General features: G+C 16.2%; 7 protein-coding genes and 1 non-coding gene across 8 annotated transcripts, besides 43 other annotated features; 6 read left to right on the top strand and 2 right to left on the bottom strand. All coding sequences in view use genetic code 6, as the record gives it.

The window, feature by feature from the left end:
* Nucleotides 1–472: 472 nt before the first annotated feature.
* On the top strand, nucleotides 473–2,147 carry IMG5_145780 (hypothetical protein; the record flags this gene model as incomplete). The annotated part of the gene is made up of 2 exons (XM_004031112.1): nucleotides 473–1,270; nucleotides 1,359–2,147. The coding sequence occupies 2 exons, from the start codon at nucleotides 473–475 to the stop codon at nucleotides 2,145–2,147; spliced, it is 1,587 nt and encodes a 528-aa protein (XP_004031160.1).
* Nucleotides 2,148–2,608: 461 nt separating this feature from the next.
* Nucleotides 2,609–2,647: a microsatellite.
* A 110-nt stretch (nucleotides 2,648–2,757) lies between these two features.
* Nucleotides 2,758–2,801: a microsatellite.
* A 3,023-nt stretch (nucleotides 2,802–5,824) lies between these two features.
* Nucleotides 5,825–5,887: a microsatellite.
* Nucleotides 5,838–5,936: a microsatellite.
* Nucleotides 5,867–5,927: a microsatellite.
* Nucleotides 5,884–5,929: a microsatellite.
* Nucleotides 5,903–5,975: a microsatellite.
* Nucleotides 5,925–5,985: a microsatellite.
* A 1,279-nt stretch (nucleotides 5,986–7,264) lies between these two features.
* Nucleotides 7,265–7,338: a microsatellite.
* Nucleotides 7,285–7,350: a microsatellite.
* Nucleotides 7,325–7,363: a microsatellite.
* A 123-nt stretch (nucleotides 7,364–7,486) lies between these two features.
* Nucleotides 7,487–7,550: a microsatellite.
* Nucleotides 7,487–7,579: a microsatellite.
* Nucleotides 7,501–7,548: a microsatellite.
* Nucleotides 7,522–7,560: a microsatellite.
* Nucleotides 7,580–8,852: 1,273 nt separating the features above from the next.
* Nucleotides 8,853–8,913: a microsatellite.
* Nucleotides 8,914–8,961: 48 nt separating this feature from the next.
* Nucleotides 8,962–9,001: a microsatellite.
* Nucleotides 9,002–9,111: 110 nt separating this feature from the next.
* On the top strand, nucleotides 9,112–10,317 carry IMG5_145790 (spry domain protein; the record flags this gene model as incomplete). The annotated part of the gene is made up of 3 exons (XM_004031113.1): nucleotides 9,112–9,275; nucleotides 9,316–9,868; nucleotides 9,916–10,317. 3 exons carry the CDS (start codon nucleotides 9,112–9,114, stop codon nucleotides 10,315–10,317), a joined length of 1,119 nt encoding a protein of 372 aa, XP_004031161.1.
* Nucleotides 9,266–9,311: a microsatellite.
* Nucleotides 9,268–9,311: a microsatellite.
* Nucleotides 9,269–9,302: a microsatellite.
* Nucleotides 10,318–10,385: 68 nt separating the features above from the next.
* Nucleotides 10,386–10,419: a microsatellite.
* Nucleotides 10,420–10,509: 90 nt separating this feature from the next.
* Nucleotides 10,510–10,578: a microsatellite.
* Nucleotides 10,514–10,584: a microsatellite.
* Nucleotides 10,523–10,608: a microsatellite.
* Nucleotides 10,538–10,642: a microsatellite.
* Nucleotides 10,558–10,616: a microsatellite.
* Nucleotides 10,560–10,585: a microsatellite.
* Nucleotides 10,575–10,615: a microsatellite.
* A 2,173-nt stretch (nucleotides 10,643–12,815) lies between the features above and the next one.
* Nucleotides 12,816–12,867: a microsatellite.
* A 148-nt stretch (nucleotides 12,868–13,015) lies between these two features.
* Nucleotides 13,016–13,046: a microsatellite.
* A 998-nt stretch (nucleotides 13,047–14,044) lies between these two features.
* Nucleotides 14,045–14,115, bottom strand: IMG5_145800. Its single transcript has one exon. It is a non-coding gene; the product is annotated as a tRNA-Gly (tRNA).
* An 865-nt stretch (nucleotides 14,116–14,980) lies between these two features.
* Nucleotides 14,981–15,997, top strand: IMG5_145810 (hypothetical protein; the record flags this gene model as incomplete). The annotated part of the gene is made up of 1 exon (XM_004031114.1): nucleotides 14,981–15,997. The coding sequence occupies one exon, from the start codon at nucleotides 14,981–14,983 to the stop codon at nucleotides 15,995–15,997; it is 1,017 nt and encodes a 338-aa protein (XP_004031162.1).
* A 572-nt stretch (nucleotides 15,998–16,569) lies between these two features.
* IMG5_145820 (hypothetical protein) lies at nucleotides 16,570–17,343 on the bottom strand (the record flags this gene model as incomplete). The annotated part of the gene is made up of 4 exons (XM_004031115.1): nucleotides 16,570–16,610; nucleotides 17,021–17,045; nucleotides 17,090–17,257; nucleotides 17,296–17,343. The coding sequence occupies 4 exons, from the start codon at nucleotides 17,341–17,343 to the stop codon at nucleotides 16,570–16,572; spliced, it is 282 nt and encodes a 93-aa protein (XP_004031163.1).
* Nucleotides 16,809–16,846: a microsatellite.
* A 443-nt stretch (nucleotides 17,344–17,786) lies between the features above and the next one.
* IMG5_145830 (hypothetical protein) lies at nucleotides 17,787–18,490 on the top strand (the record flags this gene model as incomplete). Its single annotated transcript, XM_004031116.1, has 3 exons — nucleotides 17,787–17,789; nucleotides 17,954–17,970; nucleotides 18,223–18,490. The coding sequence occupies 3 exons, from the start codon at nucleotides 17,787–17,789 to the stop codon at nucleotides 18,488–18,490; spliced, it is 288 nt and encodes a 95-aa protein (XP_004031164.1).
* Nucleotides 17,891–17,949: a microsatellite.
* Nucleotides 18,212–18,364: a microsatellite.
* Nucleotides 18,213–18,364: a microsatellite.
* Nucleotides 18,227–18,339: a microsatellite.
* Nucleotides 18,239–18,339: a microsatellite.
* Nucleotides 18,491–19,524: 1,034 nt separating the features above from the next.
* Nucleotides 19,525–19,568: a microsatellite.
* A 1,146-nt stretch (nucleotides 19,569–20,714) lies between these two features.
* Nucleotides 20,715–20,752: a microsatellite.
* A 1-nt stretch (nucleotide 20,753) lies between these two features.
* Nucleotides 20,754–20,792: a microsatellite.
* Nucleotides 20,793–21,052: 260 nt separating this feature from the next.
* Nucleotides 21,053–21,107: a microsatellite.
* Nucleotides 21,108–21,258: 151 nt separating this feature from the next.
* Nucleotides 21,259–23,960, top strand: IMG5_145840 (hypothetical protein; the record flags this gene model as incomplete). The annotated part of the gene is made up of 4 exons (XM_004031117.1): nucleotides 21,259–22,029; nucleotides 22,510–23,105; nucleotides 23,763–23,854; nucleotides 23,951–23,960. The coding sequence occupies exons 1-4, from the start codon at nucleotides 21,342–21,344 to the stop codon at nucleotides 23,958–23,960; spliced, it is 1,386 nt and encodes a 461-aa protein (XP_004031165.1). The 5' UTR covers nucleotides 21,259–21,341.
* Nucleotides 23,961–24,163: 203 nt separating this feature from the next.
* Nucleotides 24,164–24,198: a microsatellite.
* On the top strand, nucleotides 24,197–24,931 carry IMG5_145850 (hypothetical protein; the record flags this gene model as incomplete). Its single annotated transcript, XM_004031118.1, has 2 exons — nucleotides 24,197–24,492; nucleotides 24,557–24,931. The coding sequence occupies 2 exons, from the start codon at nucleotides 24,197–24,199 to the stop codon at nucleotides 24,843–24,845; spliced, it is 585 nt and encodes a 194-aa protein (XP_004031166.1). The 3' UTR covers nucleotides 24,846–24,931.
* Nucleotides 24,221–24,268: a microsatellite.
* Nucleotides 24,932–25,376: 445 nt separating the features above from the next.
* Nucleotides 25,377–25,435: a microsatellite.
* The last annotated feature ends 45 nt before the right edge of the window (nucleotides 25,436–25,480 follow it).

A 25,480-nucleotide genomic window follows, 5' to 3' on the forward strand; every position in this document is an offset into this window, starting at 1 on the left:
ATTAAATATATTTTTATATTTTATGTATTTTTTAAAAAAACTCAATTTAAAATAAAATATATGACACTAACCATATTTAATAGTATATATATTTTGTTAGAGTTTTAAAAAAATAAAAAAATATTAACAAATAATATAATATAATATAATAAATAAATAAAAGAAGCTATGAATTTGAAATCTATTTTTTTTTGTTAGAATATAAAATATATATGATATATTACAATGATGAGAATTTACTTAATATAAGAATTATTTTAGTCTTTAAGATAAAAACAGATTTAATTTCAATACAATTTATATATTTTTAAATATTTTTTTTATTGTTATTTAAAAATTATTAAATAATAATGTTTATATTTATTACTTATTTTTATTTAAATAAAATTATTCAAATTAAATTTATAATTTTTTGCAAAATAATTTATTTTATTCTATATAATTATACTAATATTTTTGTTCTTATTGATATATGAATAAATTCGATATATTTGGTTCTAACATTTAATTTATGCTCAATAATAAATAATTTAATGGTACAAAGTTTGGTTCAATTATAACATTTTTAATATTTATTATCATTTTTATCAGAAGTTTTTACATATTAAAATCTTTAATCAACAATTAATAACTTTAAATTTTATATAAAGACCAAGTAAATACTTAGTTATAATCTTTTTAAATAAATTCGAAAGAATTTTTTATTGCATTTGCTATTTAGAATAAAAATAACAATTAAAGATTAATAAATAATTCAATTTATTAAATAGAAGCATAATAAGTTTTTCTATCTTTAAACTAAGAAAAAATAAAGACAATTAATTTGCCTTTAATACCTTGTTAGAACTTACTATTAAAAGATTAGAATTTAGGCTTTAATTTAACTTAATTAAGGCAATTATCTTTATAAAATTATTATTGTTTTGATTAGTAAATAGATATTTAATAAAATTAATAAGATTTTGATTCTTATGTTTAGATAATTCTAAAAGAATGCAAAAATTAAGAATAATGCCTAAGTCGAGATAAAATATAATAAGCTTTGCAATATTCATAACTATCTATCATATATCAAGATAATATATTCGATTATTTATCAGAAAGTGGTTTTCAAAGCCATTTTGAAAAATAAAATTGGAACATAAACTAAAACATATAAAAAGATATATAATTAGTTATGAAAAATTCATTTGTAAGTTCAGATGAGGGAACCTTTTTTGAAAATATAACAAATTAAAAAATGCCTACTTTTTTTTAATTTAAAGAAGAAGTAATTTTTTTAATAATCTTTAGTTAAAAATAATATTTAAATTATATTAAATATTTAACTTTTTATTTATTAATTTTTAAAAAATTAGTTTGAATTAAATCCTTCTAGTGATTATTTTATTAAGCTTGATATTAAACTATAAAAAGATAAAATAAATTAATATTAAAGAATCTATAAAAATATAAATAATTTTATATCTGATATAGGTGGATATTTAACAATTTGTTTAATAATAGGATCAATTATATGTAAACCGTTTTCTAAATTAAACCTATAATAATAATTAATTAATTAATTTTTCGATTTTGATTTATAATAAGAAAACTAAAATGATAATGTTTTGAATTAAGAACTTAAAAAACATTCACCAAAACATAAAGTATCACAATTTAGGGTTAAATATAAAATAAAAATGTAAAAAAATTAAAAAAAAAATATGTTTTTTCGAAAGTAATCCAAATCATTAAATAGTGCACCAATAAGTAGAAAAAACGAATAATAGTAATTATTTGAACTTATTAGTTAAAAAAAAATATAATTAATTCTACAATTAATAACCACAAAAATAATTAAGAAATATAATATTTTTAAAGCTAAAAGAGCAAAAACAATTTATAATATTCATAAATGGAATTTTCAAATTTATGTTAATCATAATTATTTGAGTTTTAAAAATAACAAAATTTATTCAAAAAAATGCTTTTTAAAACTTAAAAACTTATAAAGCTTAATTTTTTTGAATATATAAAATACTTTATATGGCCTTTTGGTAGATTTAAATAAAAAAAAAAAATAATACACTATAGCATTGAAAATCTTTATCATCATTTCGATGTTTTATATGTAATAAAAAAACTTTTAGAAGTTGATAAATTGAAAATACTTTTGCTAAATCAAAATCAACTAAAATTATTTGAATATTTACCCAAACCAATTATAAATACTTAAAATTGCAATGAAAATTAAGATTCATAAAATATAAATTAATAATTTAATGTTTTATATACAGATAAGAGGTCTGAATTGTAAAAAGTAAAAGAAGCTTATTAAGCTTATATTGAAATCATAAATAGCGATTCCGAGTCGAATGAAATTGATTTAAAACTAATAAAATTAATTGATCCGAAAATATCTGAATTATTTAATTTTAATGATAAAGATCAATTAAGTTTATAAAATATTTAAAAAAAAGTTAATCAAAGAATTTAAAAATAAGAGGCTTAGAAATCAAATATTGAATGTTTAAATTTGGTTTTTTCTTAAATAAGTAGTTAAAATGATGAGCATAACCAAATAAAATGCGCTGAAATTAAGTAAACTCCTTTTTAACAAAGTAAAAAATTAAATCTAATTAAATGAAATTAAAATAATTTAAATTTGGATTGTAAACTAAATAATATAATATATTTACTGATTATAATTATTTTTAAATAGTAAAGTAAAAAAACATATACTTTTGTTTTGAAAATTTATTGTAGGTTATATTATTATTATATTTAAATGTTCATTTATTATTTTTTAATATTAATTTCGATCCATCAAGAAATATTTTTCCAATTGTTTTTTTTTTCTTTTATAAATAAATTATTTGTCTTATATACTTATAAAATTTATTTTTATTTTTATTTTTTTAATTTTATTAAAAAAATTTGATTTTTATTTATTTAAAGATTATATTTTTTTTTTTAAATTTTATAAAAAATATTTCTTTAATTTATAATTATAAATTTAAAATACTTATTAATTCTTCGCAAAAGTCATTTAGTTGAAAGAATGAAATTCAAATCAATCCCTGTAACAGAGTTTGGCATATTCACCAGTGTGAAAAAGAGCATATTATGATGATATGTATATGTGCCTTGACAGCATAATTCCGTTGTATGCTATATGGATTTCTTCAACCAATTTATATAATATTATTATTTTTTTTTTAAAAAAATGCTTTATGAAATAATAATAATAATTTTTAAATTTTATTTAATTTAATTTAATAAAGAATATAAAACAATAATATATCGAATTAAGACTAAAACATTTTTTTATATTTATAAACAAATCAAGATTATAAAAAATAATATAAGTTTTGGTAATACAAAAATATAAAAATTACTAAATATATAGACTAATTTAAAGTAGTTAATAAATTAATATTTATAAACTGATAATAGACTTCAAATAATTTTATAATATTATTATTTTAAGGGTTTAATAAATTTAAAAATATTTTTGGAATATATTAATTTAATTTATAGAATTAAATAGAAATTCAAAATATGCATAATTTGAGTTAAAAAAATTAAAAAACACATTTAATATTACAATAAAAAAATTACAGAAATATTTATAAAATAAATAGCATAATATAAAATAAAATAAACCAATAGATTTTATAAGTTTAATAAATATTACATGAAAATAAATAAATCCAAAAATATTACAAATATTAATTGTTATTCAAATATTAGGAAATATAAAAATTATTGAAAGCCAAAACTATTTTCAAAAAGCTATTAATATATCTTAATGTTTGAAAAGAATTACTCAAGGAAATTAATGTTTTAACCAATTATTAAGTATAAAATATCAGGACTTTCCTATTTTATTCATCCTGCTATATTGAAATTATATTTTACTTGATCCCTTTAAAAAATTTAAAAGGATTCCTAAAAATTGTCTTAATAAATTTCAATGAAATAGATTATTTTTTTAAATATTTAATAATAAAAAGATTTAGATGATATTTATTCATATTTCAATTTTAGGTGATTTCATATTAAATAAACTTTAATTTATATTAAAAGTAAAAAATAGAATATATTTTTGCGAGTATTAAAGCTACTTTGATTTTTAAACTGAAAAGTTTAATTAAATTAATATATGAAATTTGAATCTAAAAAAGTCTTTTATTTTAATAAATAAATTATAATAGTTAAATAAAAAATATTATTATACTAATATATATATAATTATAATATTTTGTAAACAAAAATAATAAAAAACTATTCGTATATTTTATTTTTACTTTTAGATTTATTATTTATTAATTTTTAACAATAAATAAATAATTTATAAAAGTGAAATTAATTTATTATCAAGTGTTTGCTATTTTAATAATATAATATTGTTAAAATTTAAATTTAAATTAAATTTTATTTTTTAAGAGTAGTTTTATCATAATTAAGATAAGCAAAAAGTTAATATTTTTTTTAATTAAAATTTAAAAACTTATAAAATTAGTACATTTATTTAGAATTTATAAAATCAAATGTTTTCAAAAAAGAAATTAATTTATATTTAAAGCGAAAGTTAAAATTTATAAAAAGAAGGAGAAAATCCTTATTTATTTTATCCTGAAAACTTTTTATTATAACCACAATTTAATAAGCCTATTTTATATAGAGTAAATTAAATATAATTTTTTAAAATATGAATTAGCTTAAATGAATTTTAATTATTAAATTAAAATCAGTTATATTTATTTTCTCATATTACTTTTTATCCTTTATTTTTTTTTAAAAAAAAGTCAATCAAAAAGAGCAAAAAGGGTTAAATAAAAATATAAATTATATAAACTATATATAAAAATATAATTTACATTCTAAAAATAATTTTTTATCTTTATAATTTTTTAAACTATGTGAAATTTAAGGAACTTAAAACAATTAATTTAAAATAATGAAGGAAATTATATTTATAAAATTAAATAATATGTTTATTCAAATTTTTTAAAAAGAGAAAAATATGCGATTTAAATTGTTTTATGTATTTTGAAATATTTTATATTCAAAAAATTAAAAGTAAAGAGAACATAACAAAAATATTCTTTTTTTCATATTAAATTTTAACGTAATAATAAATGGATGTTTAAAATAAAATGAAGCTAAATAAAATCGCAAAAAAATTTAAACTAATAAAATAACAGTTAAAAAAGTACAAATTCATATTAAGATTATATTTATTGAAATAATAAAAGAAAAATCTTAAATGTTTATTTTAATTAAAAAAGTAAAAAAATACTTATAAAAATAGAAATTAAAATTAAATAACAATAAAATCATAAAAAATGTTCTTAAATAAATAATAAGGTAATTTATATTTATATAAATAGAATTTTAATTTTATATATATATAAATATATTTAATGTAATAATTAATTATTTCTTTTATTATAATTAAAGTTAAAATTAGGAATCGAGAGTTAATAATTGTAAAAAAAAAATTAAAGATATATGACTTTGAAATAAATTTAAAACAATTATTAGTAAAAACGATTTTTAATTTTAGTATAATTTATTTTGAAGTTTAAAAAAATTTAAAAAAAAATATAATATTTAATTAAATAAAAAAATAAAAATGAATAATAAAAATATTACTCAAAAATAATTTTTTTGTTAGCATTTTTATTAATAGTTTATAGTTGGCTTTTTTTTAATGATTTATATATGAAAAATATAAATTATTTATTATATATAATATAAAAAAAGTGAATATAAAAAAAAATATTTTGCATAAAACAGTATATTTATAAAACAATTAAAAATAAGAATATATTTTTTATAAATAAAAAAAAAAATATATATATTAAAAAAAATTATTTTATATAAAATAAAATCTATAAAAAATAAGATTATAATAAAAATATAATTTATTAAAAATATATATATATATATATATATTTAATATAAATATAAATATAAATATATAAATATATATATTTAATTTTAATATTTATTAATAATTTTACTTATTTTTTTCTTAACATACAAATGTATTATAAAATTATTTTTTTTTTTATTATTTTAATCTACAAAATTTCTATTAATAATGTTATATATTTTTTTTTTATAAATTATAAATAATATAATATATTATAATATTTAAATAAAAATACATATTTTTTTAAAAAAATAATATAGAAAAAAACATAACAAGAAATATTATAATTTTATTAATTTACAAATTATAAAATAAGAAATATTATAAATTATATATGCATTTATTATTATTAATACAAAAAAATTAAAAACTATTAAAATTTTAAAATAAGATAAGAATTTTTTAAAAAAACAAATAAATTTCAAAAACATAGAATATATTTTTATTTAGTTCATTTAAAATGCTTAAAACCAACCAAGCTCTTGCTAATATTTTCGATAATTTTAAATAAATATAATATAAATAAAATGATGTTAATATTTCTTAATTAAATGAAATAATATCACTTTTATTAGATATTTTTTAATTAAATTAAAATGATTAAGATGTTTAAAAAAAAATCATATTTTTATCGAATATGATAATATTTCATTATCCTTAGCATAAAAAATTATTCCTTTAAAACAATTAATAGATTTTCGGATTATTAGTAGAGTATTTTAATAATTTTACTAGTAAAAACAATTCATTGGAAGGCGATAAATATGAAGTTTTGGCATTTATTTATAAGCTTTTATTAGGAACACGATGTTCTGAAGATATATAGGAAAAAAAAATGCTTTTTAAAGCAAGAAATTAATTGTTAAATAAAAAATTTATGTAATTTTTATTTTCAGTAGAAATATTAGAATGCTCATTTTAAGTTCTTTAAATGCTTACGCTTTTATATGCATTTTTTGCTAAAAATTCTTTAAAAATTGTTAGTTTTTCTCTTCAAAATCTTGCTAAAAAGGCTTTATTAGAAATTTCGTATTCTAAATCATGTCCAGAAATTTAAATTATGGCTATAAAAAGTTTACTTGAATTAAGAAATGTATGCAAATTAAATCATAATGAAATAAAAAAATATAAATTAATTGAACTAATTAAAAATTTGAAGCTTTAAGAAAATTTTAAAAGTATATGTAATAATTTCCTTGAATATTTACTTTAAAATAAGCTTGTTTCAATGTAAAAATTAAAAATACTTTAAGTTAATAAAAATAAAAAAAGCTTCATAAAATCATTTTACGATTGATACATATATATTTTTTAAACTATATAAATAAAATTATAAATAATTATTAATAAAAAAACTAAAAAAATATATTTAATAGTAAATAAATATAAATTATATAATAAAAAATATATATTATAAAATAAAATTAAAAAATAAAAAGAAATATAATTTTTATTATTATAAAAAATAATATATAATAAATATATATTTGAGTATAATTAAAAATAAAAATATTTATTAATAAAAATTAAATAAATAAATAGAAAAATAATCTAAATATGATATAAATTTATAATATATTTAAAATAATTATATTTATATATAAAATATATATTTAAATATATATATAAATATAATAATTATTAATAATTATAATACATTTATTGAAAAAAATATAAATTTTGACTAATTTTACTTATAATTTATGAATAAATTGACATTCAAAAACAATTATAAAAATTTATTATATATTTTATGTTAAGTATTTAATTTTTTTAGTATTTTATTTTTAGTTATATAATTTTTATAGATCTAAGTTTAAATAAAAAAATGTAATTATTTAGAATAGGTAAATATATATAATATTTACATTTATTAACCTTATTTTTATTTTATTTTTTTATATTATTTATTTTAATAAATTGCATTAATCCTATATTCCTTCTTTTTCTAATATTTTAATTTCTCTTTTTTGTTTTTTAAATTTCGGATAGTCTTTTAGTTTTAAAATTATGCCACCTTACTAAAATAATACTCTATTTCTTTCATCAGGTAAATGCGTATGCCCTTATGTGAATATTCAATATAATTGATTGTGTTTAATAAATTTTCTAATTTAATCAAATTTTAATAATATGTATTTTGAAAATTTATGTTATGTCTAAAATATTGTGAAAATAATGATATTTTATAACGAAAACTGTAAAAAATGTTCTTTTACATATTAAACATCTAAAATTTATGCATAGATTTTTCGTATGATATTAAAATGTAAAATATTATATATTCATATATTTTTTTATTTTTTGTATATTTAAAAAAAATAATAAAAAAATTATTTTATTAATAGAATTTAATAATTAATTAAAAACTTGATTAATAAATGCAAATAAAATTATTAAAAGTTTGACTTCAAAAATTAAAGTTATTCTTAATTAATATTATTTATATATCTAAAAATATTACTTATTCATATTTATTTTCCAGTAATTTTTTAAAAACTTAAGCGAAAAAAAAGATAGGAAAAAATGAATAATGAATAATTTTTTTTTAATTTCATGATAAAATTTATAAAAAAAATTAAATATATAATATAAATATTTTTATTTAAATAATGTAAAGAAAATAAAATATTTTTATTAAACAATAATCATTTAAAAGTTATGAGAACTTTTTGTTTTATATAATTGCTATTATTTTTTAGAATTTTACCAAAATTTTATTGTTAAATTATTTATTTATAAATAATTATTATTTCGATCTTTAAATTAATGAAAAAAATTATAAATTAAAATTAATTTTTAATAAATTTTATTGCAAATATGATTAAATTTTAAATATCACTAATTTTTTAAAAGTAGACTTTTTAGTTCTTTTACTTTATTTTTAAAAATTTAAAGCATTTTAATAATAAATATTAATTAAATGTATAATAAAAATTATAATTATTATTATAATATAAAATAATATTTTTATATAATATCAAAATTTTTTTTTATTTGAAAAAAAGTATAAATTTAATTTTTGTTGGACAATCAATTTATAAAAAAAAAATTATAATTTAAATAAGAAAATTAAAAAATTGAATAATAAATAGAATTAAAAATAATTTTATATAAGAAATTTAATTATTAAAAAAAAAATACAAAATAAATTTGCAAAAAATAAAAAACTGAAAATAAAATAAATGAATAACAAATTAGGTGGATATGATACATAACTTTTTACATATATTGATGAATAATTTGAATGCTTAATATGTTCAAATATAGTACGAGATCCAAAAGAATGTAATGGCTGTGGATCTTTGTATTGTAAATGTTGTATAGACGATTGGTTGTAGAAAAAAAAGTAAAAAAAGTAAAAAAAGTAAAAAAAAAAAAAAAAAAAGAGAATGTCCTAAAAGATGTGATATGAGTCTTCATCAAATAATTCCGGTTTAATCAAAAGCATTATTAAGAATATATAATAATTTAGATATGAAATGTCCCAATAATGATTGTGAGAAATAAATAAAGCTCAGTGATTACGCATAACACGAAATAATATGCAATAGTAAACAATGTTTGAACTTTTAAGTATGCAAAAATAAGGAAAATTAATAATTTGGTAATAAATAGATATGCAGTTTGGAGTGTGATCTTTAATATTAACTTTTATAATAGTTTAATAAACAAGAATAATTAAAAATAATTTCATAGTTTTTAAAAAATTAAATATAAAAACCTTAAAATGATATAAACTAATAAGCTTTTTAATAAATTCCTTAAAAATCATAGATTTAACAATAAAGTAATATTATTCCCTAAGGTTTAGTTTAGCTTAATGATTAATTATAATGGAATCCTAATTGTTCAGGAACTGGAATAAAACTATATAATAATAATACACATTGCTGGCTTCAAGAAAGTTCTTATATGTTTAGAACCATATTAGCAGATTAAGTAAACTATTTACAATTCAAGAATAAAATTTAAAAAAAAATAATTAGGCTTTTTATTAAGGAGCACATTATTGGGAAATTCATGCTGACGATAGAACTGAAAATGAACTTAAAATTGGAGTAAGTATAAAAAAAGATTTCAATTATAATAGTGCTTTTTGTGATTTCGAGTATGGATTTGCTTTTTATGGACTTGGTCAATTAAGGCATGGCTCTAATGCTTCGGGCCCTTCTTTTGGTTAAAGATTTAAAAAAGAAGGATATTTAGGTATTTTCCTTAATATGAATAAAGGGTAACTTTCGTTTGCATTAAATGGGAATTTTCTTGGAATAGCATTTACAAATGAGGTTTTAAAAAAAGGACCAATTTATCCAGCTGTTTCTCTTTTACATTAAGCTGGATGCAAAATAAAATCAGGTTTGCCTTTACCAAATTATTTTCCTGTATGAATAATATTTAATAATAATATAATATAAATTATAAACTTTTTTTTATTTATGTTAAATTAAAAATAAAATAAATATTTTAAATATTTGTAAATCTTTGTAAATTTTTATTTTTTATAATAATTAAATTTATATATTAATAAAAGAATATATATTAAAATAAATATACATATATAAAATTTTTATAGATATAAAATATTATAAAAAATTATAAATATAAAAATATTTATATTTAAAAATATTTTATATATATAAATATATATAAATATATTTATAATTATATTTATATTTATATTTATAATATTTATTTCTATTTTTAATATATTATAAATTATTTATTTACATTTTATTTTTAAAAAATATTTTATAAATTAATATAAAACAATTTAAAATATTATTTTTTTTTATTTTACTATATATAATATATTTATATTTTATTTAATATAACTATTTTTCAAACATTTATAATATATAATATAATAATAATTTATATATTTTTATTTAATTTTATATTCTCTTAATATATTTTATTTTTTAAATATACTATAATATAAATTAAATATTTTAAAATCTTCAATAATTTTTTATATTTTATCATTTTTATTTTACTTTTATTTAAATTATTTATTCTTTTATTTTTTAATATTTTAAATTTTTATACCTTTACTTCTTTCATATATTTTATTTCTATATTATTATATAAAATATTATTATTATTATTAATAGGGTTTATATTTAAATAATTTTTTTTTTTTTTAATATATTATTTTATTTTTTTTAAAAAAATCTATATCTATGTTAAATAATTTAATATATAATCTTAAATTTATAAATTATGTACAACGTGTAATATTTCTAAAATATTTAATAAAAAATTATTTTTTTAATTATATTATTGTTTTATTTTTTAATTTTTAAAAATTATTATTAAATTAAAAATAAGTATTGGAAAACCGAATATGTTTTTTTTGTAAAAATACTTAAATTCATCATTCTAATTATTTAATTTTTAAAAATATAATATACATAAATTAATCATTTATTTTATTCGTTAATTTATTTTAAAAAATCAGAAATTTCTTTATGTTATTCTTATGAAACACCTTAAATCTAGCCATTTTCATTTATATTAATCTCTCCATCATAAACTGTTTAAAATCCCATTTCTATTAATTCTTCTGTACTTTTTCCTTCAATATCTAAAGGGAATTTTTCTGGATTATTTCCAATAATGAAATATTATTAAGAATTATTATCGAAAATTTCTTAAAAGTCCTCAATTTAATTTTCATTATTTTCACTAACATTTCTTTTAGCACTTAAATCATTTGCACTTATTATATTAATACCTTATTTTTCAATGTATTTTTTTTTTTCAAAAAATACCTATTATTCTATTTCTTCTAATTTCTATGATATACATTATTATATCTCCCATTTTCTCAAATTTACCAAATATCCTAAAAACTACTTATATACTTTTGGAAATTTTACAATATTTCCCAAACTATTATTTGCTTCCAATAGCAATTAGTTATATGTTCTTACACTGCTTTTTGTCATATTTCCTGAAAAGTAATCTCTTAATTCTTTTACTACATCTGATTGCGATATTCCTTATTTTTCTTTAATTTTTAATGTTTCTAAAAGGGCATAATTTAATAAATTATTTACTATAGTGTCTCTTTTTTTAGCATTTATTAAACCTATTTAAAATTCATAATTAAAATCTTCATTCTTTCTTTCTATTCTTCCTATTTATTTAGAAAAGCTTTCTGTATCTAATCTTTAGCAGGTACCATAATCTGCTATTCTTTAAATTTAAAAATTTTATAATCTATGTAATTCTATGCAATATTTTTCATCTATTAATTACCAATCTTTTAACATTTTATATAGGTTTCCTTTATATTCGTTTTCAATTATTTGGTAATATATAGTAGCTTAAAACGGATTTATTCCATTTTCGATGTATAAAGGTGTTTCCTTTCCCATTATATGGTTCAAAATTACGTATTTTTCGAGAATTTCTTTCGCTGAAATTTAGTTTTCTTTAACTTTTATAAACAAAGGTCTTTCTTATAATTTAAAATCAAATTTATCTGCTTATTTTTAGGCCAAATTAAATATTTCATGTTAGTCTTAGTCGTTTCGAAAATATTTTTTTATATTATGAAACGTTTTCATGTATTTTTATGAATAGTATTTATTTATTGTAAAAAAGTCTTTGTCCTCTTCTTTATCTATATATGCTCGAAATATATAATCCCATTCAGGAAGCATAGGCTCAAAAGTTTAAAAGGATATTTTCTATTTTAATTCATCAGGTACTATTAAGGCTACTTTTTTAAATATTCTTGCTGATTTCTTAAATATGGATGATGTGTATAATATTTATTTCTAAAATAATACATCACTATATATTTCTCTAGCTTTTTTATTAATATAATTGTAAATTCTTTCATTTTCAAAATATCGATACAAATTATTTTTAATTAAGCTTTTTTTTTTTATAATTTTTTTTTTTTTTTTTTTACTCATCTTTTATTTTTTCGATTATATCAAAGTATATTTCTTTTAGTTTTTCTAATGGGATTATTAAAGCTAAGTCTTCTAAAACTAAATTATAATCGCATTTTCCGAATATTAAATGATGTCCAGTTTTTTCATAAAGTTAATTTGCTATTGAAAGACTATTCTATTTTTGTTTAGTTTTTTTTTTAGTTTTTTTTACTTCCATTTTTCCTTATCTTGTTTAATTTGAGATTGAATATATATATTAATCTTATTAAAAAAATTAAAGCCCAAATTAAAGATCTTATTAAAAAAATTGAGTTAATTTTTCTTTTGCAGGCAAATCCTTTTCTTAATTATATATAACTGGATTGCTTTTATATTTTTCCAAGCCGATTCTATATTCTTCAAGTTAAGGTTTATTTAAATCTCCAAATATAATACACTTTTTATAATAATAATATTTATTTTTGCTTAGATTTAATTTCAAATATTTTATTTATTTTGTCTTTTACATTTGGTTAATTTGTATCAATCACTTATTATATAAAATATGGTGAACGCATATCTGATTATGATCCAATTATTAAATGCTCTTTTCCATATATTTGAATTCTTTTAAAATCAGGTTAATGTAAATCATCTTATAAAAAACTTTTTGTATATATATTTATATTTATTTAGTTTAATTATATTAGTTTTATATACTGATAATATTATTATTGGTTTTCTTTTGATATATCACGAATTTATAATTATTTATAAAATAATTTTAATTCTCGATTTCTGTTTTTTGCTAATGTCCCACCTTTTCTACTAAAATTATATTTTATAATATTCTTTAACATTATTAATAATTATTTTTTATAAATAATTAAAATATTATTTTTAACCCTAAATATTTTATATTGTATATTAAATGTTAATTACTGCATTAAACAATATTTAAAAAAACATGATTATTAAAATTTTATTTTTATTAATAACATTTTTTAAAAAAATTATAAAATCCAATAATATTATGAATATGAGTTTAAAAATTTTATTGATTACAAATTATTTAAATGAAAAGTAAAAATTTAATTATTATTATGAAAATCTAAAAATCTAAAAGAAAAAATTTTTATACACAATTAATTATTTTTTTATAATTAATATATAAAAAGATTTTTTTAAACAAATTAATTATTTTTTTATTTTTTTAAAAATAAAAAAATGCATCGTCCGGGAATTGAACCCGAGCCGATTGCTTGGAAGGCAATAATCCTGCCACTAGACCAACGATGCTTTATTGATAATATAAGCATACATATTGTTAATATTATTTAAACTATTTATAATTTATTAAAATAAAGTTTTTTTGATTTAATAATTATTTTATTTTATTATAATTATTAATCTCTATTTTTTAATTAAATAAAGTAAAGCTTTGAATATATTTAATTAATATTATTTGATATATATTTTTTTTTTGAAAAAAAATTATTTATTTGCTTAACTTTTTTAAAAATTATATAAAGAAGTTTAATAATCTATATTTTTTTATAAATATTATTATTTTAAAATAAATGATTATTATATATATGATTTAATAAAAAATATCTATTACTTGTTAATATTTTTTTAAAAAAAATACAATTTTTAACAAATAAAATGGAGAATAAAAATTAATAACACAATTTTCTTTTGAAGACTGAAAAAATTAAATAAACGATATGAAAAAATAATATAATATAATATTTTATTTAATTTGAAGTTTTATTATATTTATTTTATAAGATTATTTTTAATCAAAATTAACGAAGATTAAAAAAAATTAGAAATCACCATTAACATTATATTTATTTTTTTCTATAAAACAAAATTATTATTTTAATTTAAATTCTTAAAACATAAAAAAAATATTTTTCAAAATTTTCCCAGATATTTATTAATATTTGAAAAAAATAAAAAAGAAAAAGTAAATTCAATTTAATTTTTCTTTGAAAAATATTTAACCGACTTAACTTAATTTACTTAATAAAAAAATTTAAATAAAATCTTTTGGTGGGTTTAATTGAGTTAATTTAGAATTTTAATTTAAAAAAAATCAAAATAAAACAAAAATAACAAAAGTAAAATAATTAAACAAACATTAAATTAATAAATAAAAATGAAAATCCAACTATTATTTTTAACATTTTTAGTATTAACTATTCAAAAATCCACTACAGAACCTTAATGTAGAAATTAAAATGACGAACTGGTAGATTGGTTTATAATATTAAAACACCCTTAAGGTACTGAATATTCATACTGTGATTCAAATGAATGCACTTAACTAAGAAGCACTGGATTAGATTTGAATAATCCTAAAGATTCTCCTTTATTAAATACACTAAAATAAATTTAAAAAGTAGACTCTTCTGAATATGGTTCTATTTTTTGGAATGATCAACCTCCTCAATAAAAAGCATCATTTAATGTTGCCCATTCAAAAGGAGTTATGGGTTTTGGCTAAAATTAAGGTTTTATACTTATACATTCTGCTCCTAAATTCCCAGAAATTATCAATAAAGAAATTGTTCTTTAAATAGAAAGTGGATAACTAGTTTTTGGTTAACATTTCTTCTGTATTTCTTCTTCTACTTCTGAACTTGATGCCATTGCTTAAGCTTATAATGTAGATTGGCCCATGGTTTATGATGGAAATGTAGCTTTTGAAGGACTTTAATATCTTAAAGATATGCTGAATAATGAAAGAAACGAAAAGGATCATAAATTAACTGTTGAATTTACATCATTATAGGGCACAAAGTTCTTAAAAATGGCTAAATCAGGTCATTGGGAAGTTCCTTTTTACGATAATGTGGTCACTGAATAATTAAAAACAGGTCTTTATGTAGAAAGTTGGGGATCTCCTTAAGAAAATTCTGATTGCCACTAATAATATGAAGTTCTTTCTAATATTGAAGTAAAAATGCCTACTGGAGAAAAGTATAAATTCACAAAGGATCATTCGAAATATGCAATTTCAAGTAATCCAACAACTCCTTTTGTTTGCTTAGGAGATATTAATAGATAAAATTCTTAATGGAAAAGAGGAGGAGGTACTATTTGTTTTAGAAATGGAAATGCTTATAAAGCATTTTAAGAAATTATGGTTGTTTAATAAACTTGTGAATAATGAAAAAACTATTTTTTTAATTTAAATTATATTTTACTATAAATTTTTTATAAACAAGTATTTATTAATAATTTTAAAATTAATATATATTTTCAGGTATATATTAAAAAAAAAATTTACATATTTATTATAAAAAATTAAAAAAAAAATGCAAATTTTATATTATATTATATTTTTCTTATTATTTTTAAAATAAAGCCTTTTTATTTTATTTAAAAACCTAATAAAATATTCCTGATATAGCTTAAATTGTTTTTACTATAATATTCGATGAGTATGATTTTCCTTATCAGGTTCATTAAATTTAGATGAAATATGATGAAATCTTAACATATTTCAGGGTACAGAAATGCGTAAATAAAAAAGAATTGAAAATTTGCCTGTAATATGTTTCTGTCATCGTTTATTAGATACTTCTGATACTATAATAAAATCTTATGTTACTAATTATTAATAAAGTGTATGATTTTTTAGTCGGAGATTCTAGAGGAAACATACACTCTCCCCAAAAATTGGGATTTTAAATTTTAACATATGGCCATGTTTAATTTTCCAGTCGCTTTTGAATATATAAGTCATAAGAGACATGTCAAAAAATTAATTATATAAGACATTCCTAATTTACATTTTAAATGTTTTAATAGAAAACATATTAATGAAGATGAATTTACAGATTCAGCAGATATAGAAATTTTGAAAAAAAAAACTTAAAAATAAAATTTATTTTATAAATGGGTTCATGCGACATTTTTGATTGATAAAATTTAGATTTTATGAATAATGTTTTAAAAAATTAGATTAATATAATAATTGATTTATTTTTTTATTCAATTTTATTTTTTTATTAAATTTGTTAAATTATCATCTTATTTTGTTTTTAATTCAGGTATCTCATTTTCTTCTTGTTTTTTCTCTACTTTTTTTTAACTTTTTAAAGAAGTATCAAAATATCTTCTTTCTAAATCAAAATATTTAATAAAAAGTTTCTTTAAAAAAAAAATTAAATAAAAAAAATAATTTTCTTACTCTTTTATACATATTCATTTATGAACTATTTAAAGAAGCATTTATTTATTTTGAAGGATATCTTAATACTTCTGCTCCGTCTTCAAATAAAATAACTGTAGGTAGATCCATAGAATTAACATCAATATTTATATTATATTATTCTACTATTTTTTTATTTCTATCAACTTCTATACAATAGAAATTAAAATCTTAAGTAGTATATTTATCTGCAAAAGAACCCCAAAAACCTCTAAGCTAATTTTTTTTAAAAAAAATAAAATAAAAAAACTTACATCAATACATTTGCTATCTGAAGTTCTATAAAACTCAACAAATTGCATTTTTTTATGAGTATATGTATTTGTATTATCATCCTTTTTTTCTTTGTTTTTTTTGAACTTTTATATACAATCATAAAAACTCTCTTTTGAATTAATTTCTTTCATATTTTTGTTAAATCCTAAATACTTAGGTTTTCTCAAAAACAAATAAAACATGATAAAAAGTAGCAAATATAAAAATGGTTAATAGCTATTTATTAAAAAGGATCGAGCAAAAATTGTTAATTCCGCAAAAAAAAAATATTAACTTAAAAGCTTTTCGATTGTGCATCCCCTTATTGATTATAATATTAACAATACTATTAGTGTTATCACTATTGAACCTTAAGAATTAAAATTAGTTATTAATTCTGATGAATATTTTTTGTCATATTCTGTTTTTATATACAGATATAGATGGTAGATTATAAATATCCCTAAAAATAATGAATGGATTTAATAATATGGTGCATTTATTCTTTTTAAAGTTTAAATCATTATATTTTTATTTAGATATATTAAAATATTAGTATATAGTATTTCTATATTATTATATATTAATTTTTACTTATAATTATTAATTTTTTTTAATATTTTTATTACTTTTTTATATTTATTTATATTTTTAAAGAATAATATTATTATTCTGTAATTACTTAAAATCAAATATATAGTATAACTTTTATATATATAAAATTTTTAAAAAGTTCAAATATTTAAAATAAAATTAACTAATTAAAATATTTTATAAAAATGTTTATTTTTATTCCTCTATTTATATTGGTGTCTTTTGCTGTTGTACTTCCAGGCTATATATGCTTACCTTCTTCTTCTCCTGCATTCAGGGTGTAAGTTTTTAAAATACTCCAATTTATCTACATGTACCTACTTATGTTCTAGTGCAAGTTTATATCCTTGTTCCAGTTTATATGTCTCTGTTCCAGTTTATGTTTCTGTTCCAGTTTATGTCCCTGTTCCAGTTTATATGTCTCTGTTCTAGTTTATATGTCTCTGTTCAAGCTTATGTACCTCTTCCAGTTTAGTCCATAATGCCTCCGGTTTGTGTACTAACATCTCTAGAACTTGCACAAGATATGCAATTTACAGCATTTGTGCCCTCATCCATATTTAATGTCGAAGTAACTGTTTTTGCAAGAAATTCGGCTGATCATAATTAATATAATTAAGCTATAAATAACTAAATATAAATAAGTATATTTTTAATTTATATTATAATAATAAAGTTTTAATCTAGATAGATTTTTTATAAAAAAAAAATTATAATTAATTATTAAAATTACTTAGATTTAATAATAAAATAATATTTTATTTTATATTAAATCATGTATTTTTATATTGCATTTTTATGATATATTATTTGTTAAAATTAATAGAAATAATATATTTATATTTATTCTAAATTATTATTTGTAAATTATCATTTAAACTAATTATTTAAATTGCTAAAATTTATGAAACAGTTATTAAATAATAAAAATAAAATATTAATTTTAATGATATATTTAATATTTTAAATAAAGATAATATTATAAATTTAAACATTATTAATATTATAAGTAATAATATATTTTATATTTATTTTAAATATTGATAAAAATTTTATATATATTATTCATTAAATAATAATTATATTTAAATTTATTCCAAAAAATATTTATTTTCATTTATTATAATTTTAATATATTTAATTAAAAAAAATAAAAACATAAAAATTTTAAATAATACTTTTTAATTAAATATAAAAAAACAATTCTTTATATAACATATTTATTAAAATAATAAAGAATAATGAAATTATATTTAAAAATATAATATATTTACATTTAAATAAAATATTCTATATAATTATATCAGTTTTATTTCTTATAATTATTTATTTTAATTAATGCTAGATTTTATACCTATTTCTAATAAATTAAAATAATTACAAATAATATAATAATTAAATTTATTTAATTATTTTAAATTATAAATACAATTTATTATTATAATATAGTTAATATTATATATTTATTTTTCATTTTTAAATTTTTATTTTGAAAATTATTTATATTTTTTTTATATTTGCTTTGTAATTTTTTTTCTTGCTTTTTTATATTATTTTTAATTAAAAATTGATTATTTATTGTTTTTACTTATATATATTCGAATTAATTATTATAAAAAATATTCTTAATCAATTTTAAATATTTTTATATTTAAAATTTAAATAATTTAAATATTTATTTTAAATTAGTTCTATTTTATCTAGCTCTTATTAAATATTATACACATATATTTTATGTTCTGATTTTTATTATTTTTAAAAAAAAAATCAGAGTAAGCAGTATATTAAAATATATATGAACAAATGGTGTATTTGTATATATATTTTTTAATCATTTTAGTGAATTATTTATTAAAATTTTAATTTTCTATTCTTATAATTGATTTTACTTACATCATTTTTAATTTTTTAAAAGTTTAAATTTTATTTTTTCAAGTAAAAAGAAGAACAAACAGAATAATTCAATCTCAAAAAAAATAATGAATTTTAATAAAATAAATAGATATTTATGATGATTAATTTGATTACTACTAATTAATACCTAAAATAAATTAAATAAAAATAATATTTTTTTGCTTCCATTTAATTATTATTTTAAATAAGATTTACTATTAGTTTTATTTTATATCTACATAATCTGTAATAAATTATCTTCTATAATTATCCATAAGGAATTATTTACGAATTTTTTCAAAAAAATATTCTTTGTTAGGATTTAATATATTTTAACATTTTTGCATTATTTCTTCTGTAAATATTATAAATTATTTATAAATCTTTATATTGTGAAACAACCACTATATAATTTAAAATATAAGGCGATGAGATAAAAAATTACTTCCTTTATTAAAAGCATGATTTTAGAAAATTATATACCATTTTTAATATAGAAGAAAATAAAAGTGTATTGATATTTCTATAAATATAAAATTCAATTTTTTTAATTTTTTATAAATTTTTTTATTATTATGTTGATGTTCTTAGTCAGAATTTTTGTATTATTTCATATATACGGAATTATTTAGATGATTATATTTATTATATATATTACTTATTAAGATTTTTTTGTATTTTTTTAAAAAACCAGAATCGAAAAAAAAGGTGAGAAAAAATGGATTGTTTAATTTTGTTAATAGAGTTTTTGAAAAAAATTACAGAAAAAATAAAAAAAAAATACTAGAAATTAATATTTTGATTTCTGTATGTATCTTAATAAAATATTTTTTTTTATTAATGAATTTTAATCGAGATTTTTTAATTGCTTTGCAACGCTTTCATAATTTTATTTTAATCGTTGTTATGTTAATATATTTTGTATAAACTTTTTTATTTTTTTGATTTTATTATTTTCATTTTTTTTTTATTTTTATAAATATTTTAATTTTTTATTAATAAGTTTAATATATATATTTTATTATTTTAATAATAGAAACTCGGCATAAATTTCTAAAAAAAAAAAATTAGATTCATTATTATTGGCTGGTTAATATTTATTAAAATATAATTAATTAAAGTATGAACATAAAAAAATAATATTTGTTTATAATAAAATTTATTTTTGGAAAACCTATATTTTTAATATTAAATTAAAAAAAAATCAATATTAATTTTTTTTTTTTAAATTAAATTAAATAAAAAATAAAGAGATATAATAACATAAATTATATATATATATATATATATATATATATATATATATATATATATATATATATATTTAATCATATCAATATAAAAAAAGTAAGTAATAACTGTAAACAAAGAAATGTAGTTATAAAAGAAATCCACATTTAACAATAATGTTGATACTTAGTAACGATAAAGTCTAAATAAAACTATAAAAAGCTTAATAAATTTGTTAAAAATCAAGCATTTGAAATTCTTTGATTAAAAATTAGAAATATAATATATCCAAAATTAGACTGAAATATTATAATACCGTACAAAATTAATGTCAATAAGTTTATTTATAATATTTATTGGTTTGTTTTCAAATAACTTATAACAAAATAAGGGCAAAAATATAAAAATCGAGTACATAATCTTATCTTTATTGAATCTTTTATTAATTCGTTTATACAAATATAATTTTTTTCGAATATCAAAGTGTTTTTTTTAACTAGGGCAAGTGATATTTTTGCTTTATTTAAATAAAAAAGAATTAAAATAAAATGAAGAAAATTTATTTACAGAATGTTTTTTAGGAATTTTCTGTTCTATGTAAATTATTTAGAATTAAGCAGATTATTATTTGAAGATTTCAGGAACTTTTTTATATATAATTATTTTTGATATTATCATTAATAATAAACTCTTGTTTATTTTCGTAAGTATTTTATTTGCTTTGACTTTTTGTGTGTATTTTTATAAAGAAGAATAAGGTTAAAGAGAACTTTTCTTGGAATTAAAAATGCGAAATTAAAATATGGATTTATTATAAAATCTTATAGACGAAAAAATAGCTTCTGGCGTCGTTATTATATCTAAAAATGAAGAAAAGGAGGAAATAAAAACCAAATTTATGAATAAAATCATTAAAGAACAATTATAAATAGAAAAAGAAACGGAAATTATCAATAAACTAAAAGAAATAAAAGTCCAAAAATACGATGAAAAAAAAGAAATTATTAAAAAAAGCAGTTTATAAACTAATTTATACACATAAATTCAAGAATTTTTTAATAAAAAAATAAAAGCAGAATAAGAAAACAGTGTTTCATAAATTGAATCATTTAATGGGTAAATATTTGGAGGTTTTTTTAGAAAAAAAAATGAATATTTGAGTACTTTTAGTGATGAATTATAAGAAAAGCAGTTTGATTTTAAAATTAATTAAATTATTTGGGACAATCAACCTGCATTAATAATTATGGTAACTGATTCTACATAATAAATGATCAATAAAAAGTTTGAAGAAATCGATAAATATAAATAATAATTATTATATATGATATCTCATATAAGTAGAACTCCTTTAAATTCTATTATTAATATTGCTGATGTACTTTTGTATGCTTTTACCAAAAATATTAAATAAAAAGTTGAAGAAATTGTATAAAATTTACATTTTATTAAAAATAATGGACTTATTTTATAATATTCTATCCATAATATTACAGATTTAAGTTAAGATATTGGACATATTGACTCTGAATTATTTGATATTGGATGTATTATGGCTGAAATTATGGATATTTATTGGTATTAGGTTGGAGAAAAGAATCTTAAAGTCAAGGAGAAATATGAAATTAGAAATATAAAAAATGATAAAAAACGAATTAAATAAGTTTTATTTGAAATTATAGGAAATGCAATAAAATACACAGATAAAGGTAAAATTTAAATATCCACAAAAGAAGAAAATAAAGATTTTTTCTGGATTAAAATATCAGATACAGGGAAAGGAATGACTGAAAGTGTTTAAAATAACCTTTTTAATGTTCGAAAAAGCGTTATGAGAGTTTCTTTGGAGAAAAATAAATTCGCCATGAAGGTTAATGCAGGGTTAGGTTTAGAATTTACAAGAAAAATGGCTGGGATTTTAGGACCTTTTGATAAGGTTTTTATTTAATCAGGTGAAAATTAAGGTTCTTCATTTAAAATTTTACTTTTTAAAGATTGGGATTAAAGGCAAAACGCTAATTGTGAAGAAATAAAAAAAAAAATTGTTAAAGATTTGAATTAAAATAATGAAGAAATATTAACTCCTGATTATGTTAATTTTAAAAAAAATTAAAGAAAAGATATTAATTTTTCAAAATCCTAAATCAAAAAGAAAACCAATATTTCTACTGTAAATGAAAAAATGTATTTTTCAGTAATTCAATAGTTTGACTATAATGAATAAAACGAAATATAATGTAAATAATTAGGAAATGAATACAAATATGTGCATTCTATTGAATAAATTTCTTTAGATATCCCTAAAGAAGAATAAATTTTGGATGAAAAGTTAAAATAATTAAGCACAAATGATAATTTTTTATAAAAAATATCTTAAAATAATCAAGAAAATTATTCCAATTCAAATGTTTCACCTGAATTTAAGTCCTTTTTTAATAGAAGTTCAATGAAAAAAGCAACTTTTATAAAATAAAAAAATAGTGTTGATGAAATAACACACTAATTAAATATAATTTTTGATAAACCTTCTTATATATTGGCTATCGATGATATCCCTTTTAATTTATTTGTACTTGAAAAGTCATTAGAAAAATGTAAAAATATAATTTTTCATAAAGCTTAAAGTGGAAAATAATGTATTGAATAAGTTCTTAGGCTCAAATAAAAATAAGGATTAAATTACATGCTTTATTTTATGGATATTCAAATGCCTGATTTAGATGGATATTAAACTTTTATTTAATTATAGGAACTTATGAATAAAGGCACTATTTTGAAAGCACCTGTGTTTGCTCTTTCAGCTTTTTCTGATGAAAAGCTTAAATGCTAAAATATTGGAATGTAAGGATTTATTGAAAAACCTTATTAGTTATAGGATTTGGTTAGAGTTCTCTTTAATTTTTTTGGCCTAATTTAATTAAATCTAAATAATAATAGTAATAATTGACCTTTTAATTTTTTTTCTAATTTTAAAGATAATTTCATTATATATTTTTCTTTTTCCAAAAAATAGATTTTATTATTTTTGTTGTTATTAAATTATTTTAATTTTTTAATTATACAAAAATAAATAAAAACTAAATAAACAAATTCATAAAAAGGGATAAATTATATATAAAATAAAAGATTTCCTTAAAAAATAATAATATTTAATAAATAAATAAAAATAATAAAAAAAAAAAAATGACATAAGAATAAGAACATAAGCACGATCATGAGCACGATCATGAACATGAACATGAACACGATCATGAAAAATGCGATTCTCATAAACACGACAGTGATTCAGGAGATGATGTTGATGATGGAAAGAAAGGAAACAGAGGAGAAAAGAAATTCAAAAAAGCAATGAGCAAATTAGGCATGAAACCAGTATCAGGAATAAACAGAGTCACTATTAGAAAAGGGAAAAATCTTCTTTTGTATATTGATAATCCTGAAATTCTTAAATCACCTGGAGTTGATAATTCTTATATAATGTAAAATATATTTATATCAATAAATTATTTATTTATATTATAACAAAAATTAAATATATTTAAGATTCGGTGAAGCCAAAATTAATGATTTCGCATAAAATTTGGCATCAAAAGAAGCTAACAAATTTAAATCTTAAGCTCCTACTGAAGCTGCTTAATAAGCAACCAAAGAAACTTCTACTACTAGTACTAGTGAAGGTGCTAACGAAACTAATTTAGATGAAACTGGTCTTGACCCTGAATCTATTAAGATGGTTATGGAACATGGTAAATGCTCTAAAGCTGATGCTATTAAAGCTTTAAGAGAAACTGACGGTGACGCAGTTAATGCTATTGTTAAATTCTAAAGTTGATTTATTTTAAATTTATTGTTTTATTTTTATATTTATTTTATTAATGCTTTGCATTTTTTTATTAAATTTAATTTGATTTTTACTTTATAATTATAATTATTTTTTAAATTTATATTAATTTTGATATTAAATATTTAAATGCTAAAATAATTTTTCGATCAAAAATAATTATAATTAAGTATTTGCATTTTAATGTTTACAAATAATTTTAACAGAGCTTTATTTAAATTAATTTACTATTTTAATTTTTAATAATAGCTTTACATATTTTTTTATTTGAAATTTTAAAAAATGATTATCCAAATATATATTATTTTATATTATTCTGTGATAATTTGTATTTTAAATTTCTTACAAAATATAAATAATTAATATGTGTTTTTTATTAAATTATATTTCTATAATAAAATAAAATGACATATGACTTAATTTAATGAATATAAAAATATTAATTAAATTCAAATTTAATATAATAATATTTTTAAAATTGAATTGTATATATTGGTAAGAGAAAATGTTTAATTAACTAGTAAAATAAAAAACAAAAAAAGTTTATAAAAAACAAAATTCAAAAAAGCTTTTAAAAAATATGTTAATTTTATAAATAAAAGTTAAATTTATTCCGAAACAATTTA

Source organism: Ichthyophthirius multifiliis, assembly GCF_000220395.1.
Source record: "Ichthyophthirius multifiliis unplaced genomic scaffold scaff_1120509251129, whole genome shotgun sequence".
In the NCBI taxonomy this organism is placed as follows: Eukaryota; Ciliophora; class Oligohymenophorea; order Hymenostomatida; genus Ichthyophthirius; species Ichthyophthirius multifiliis.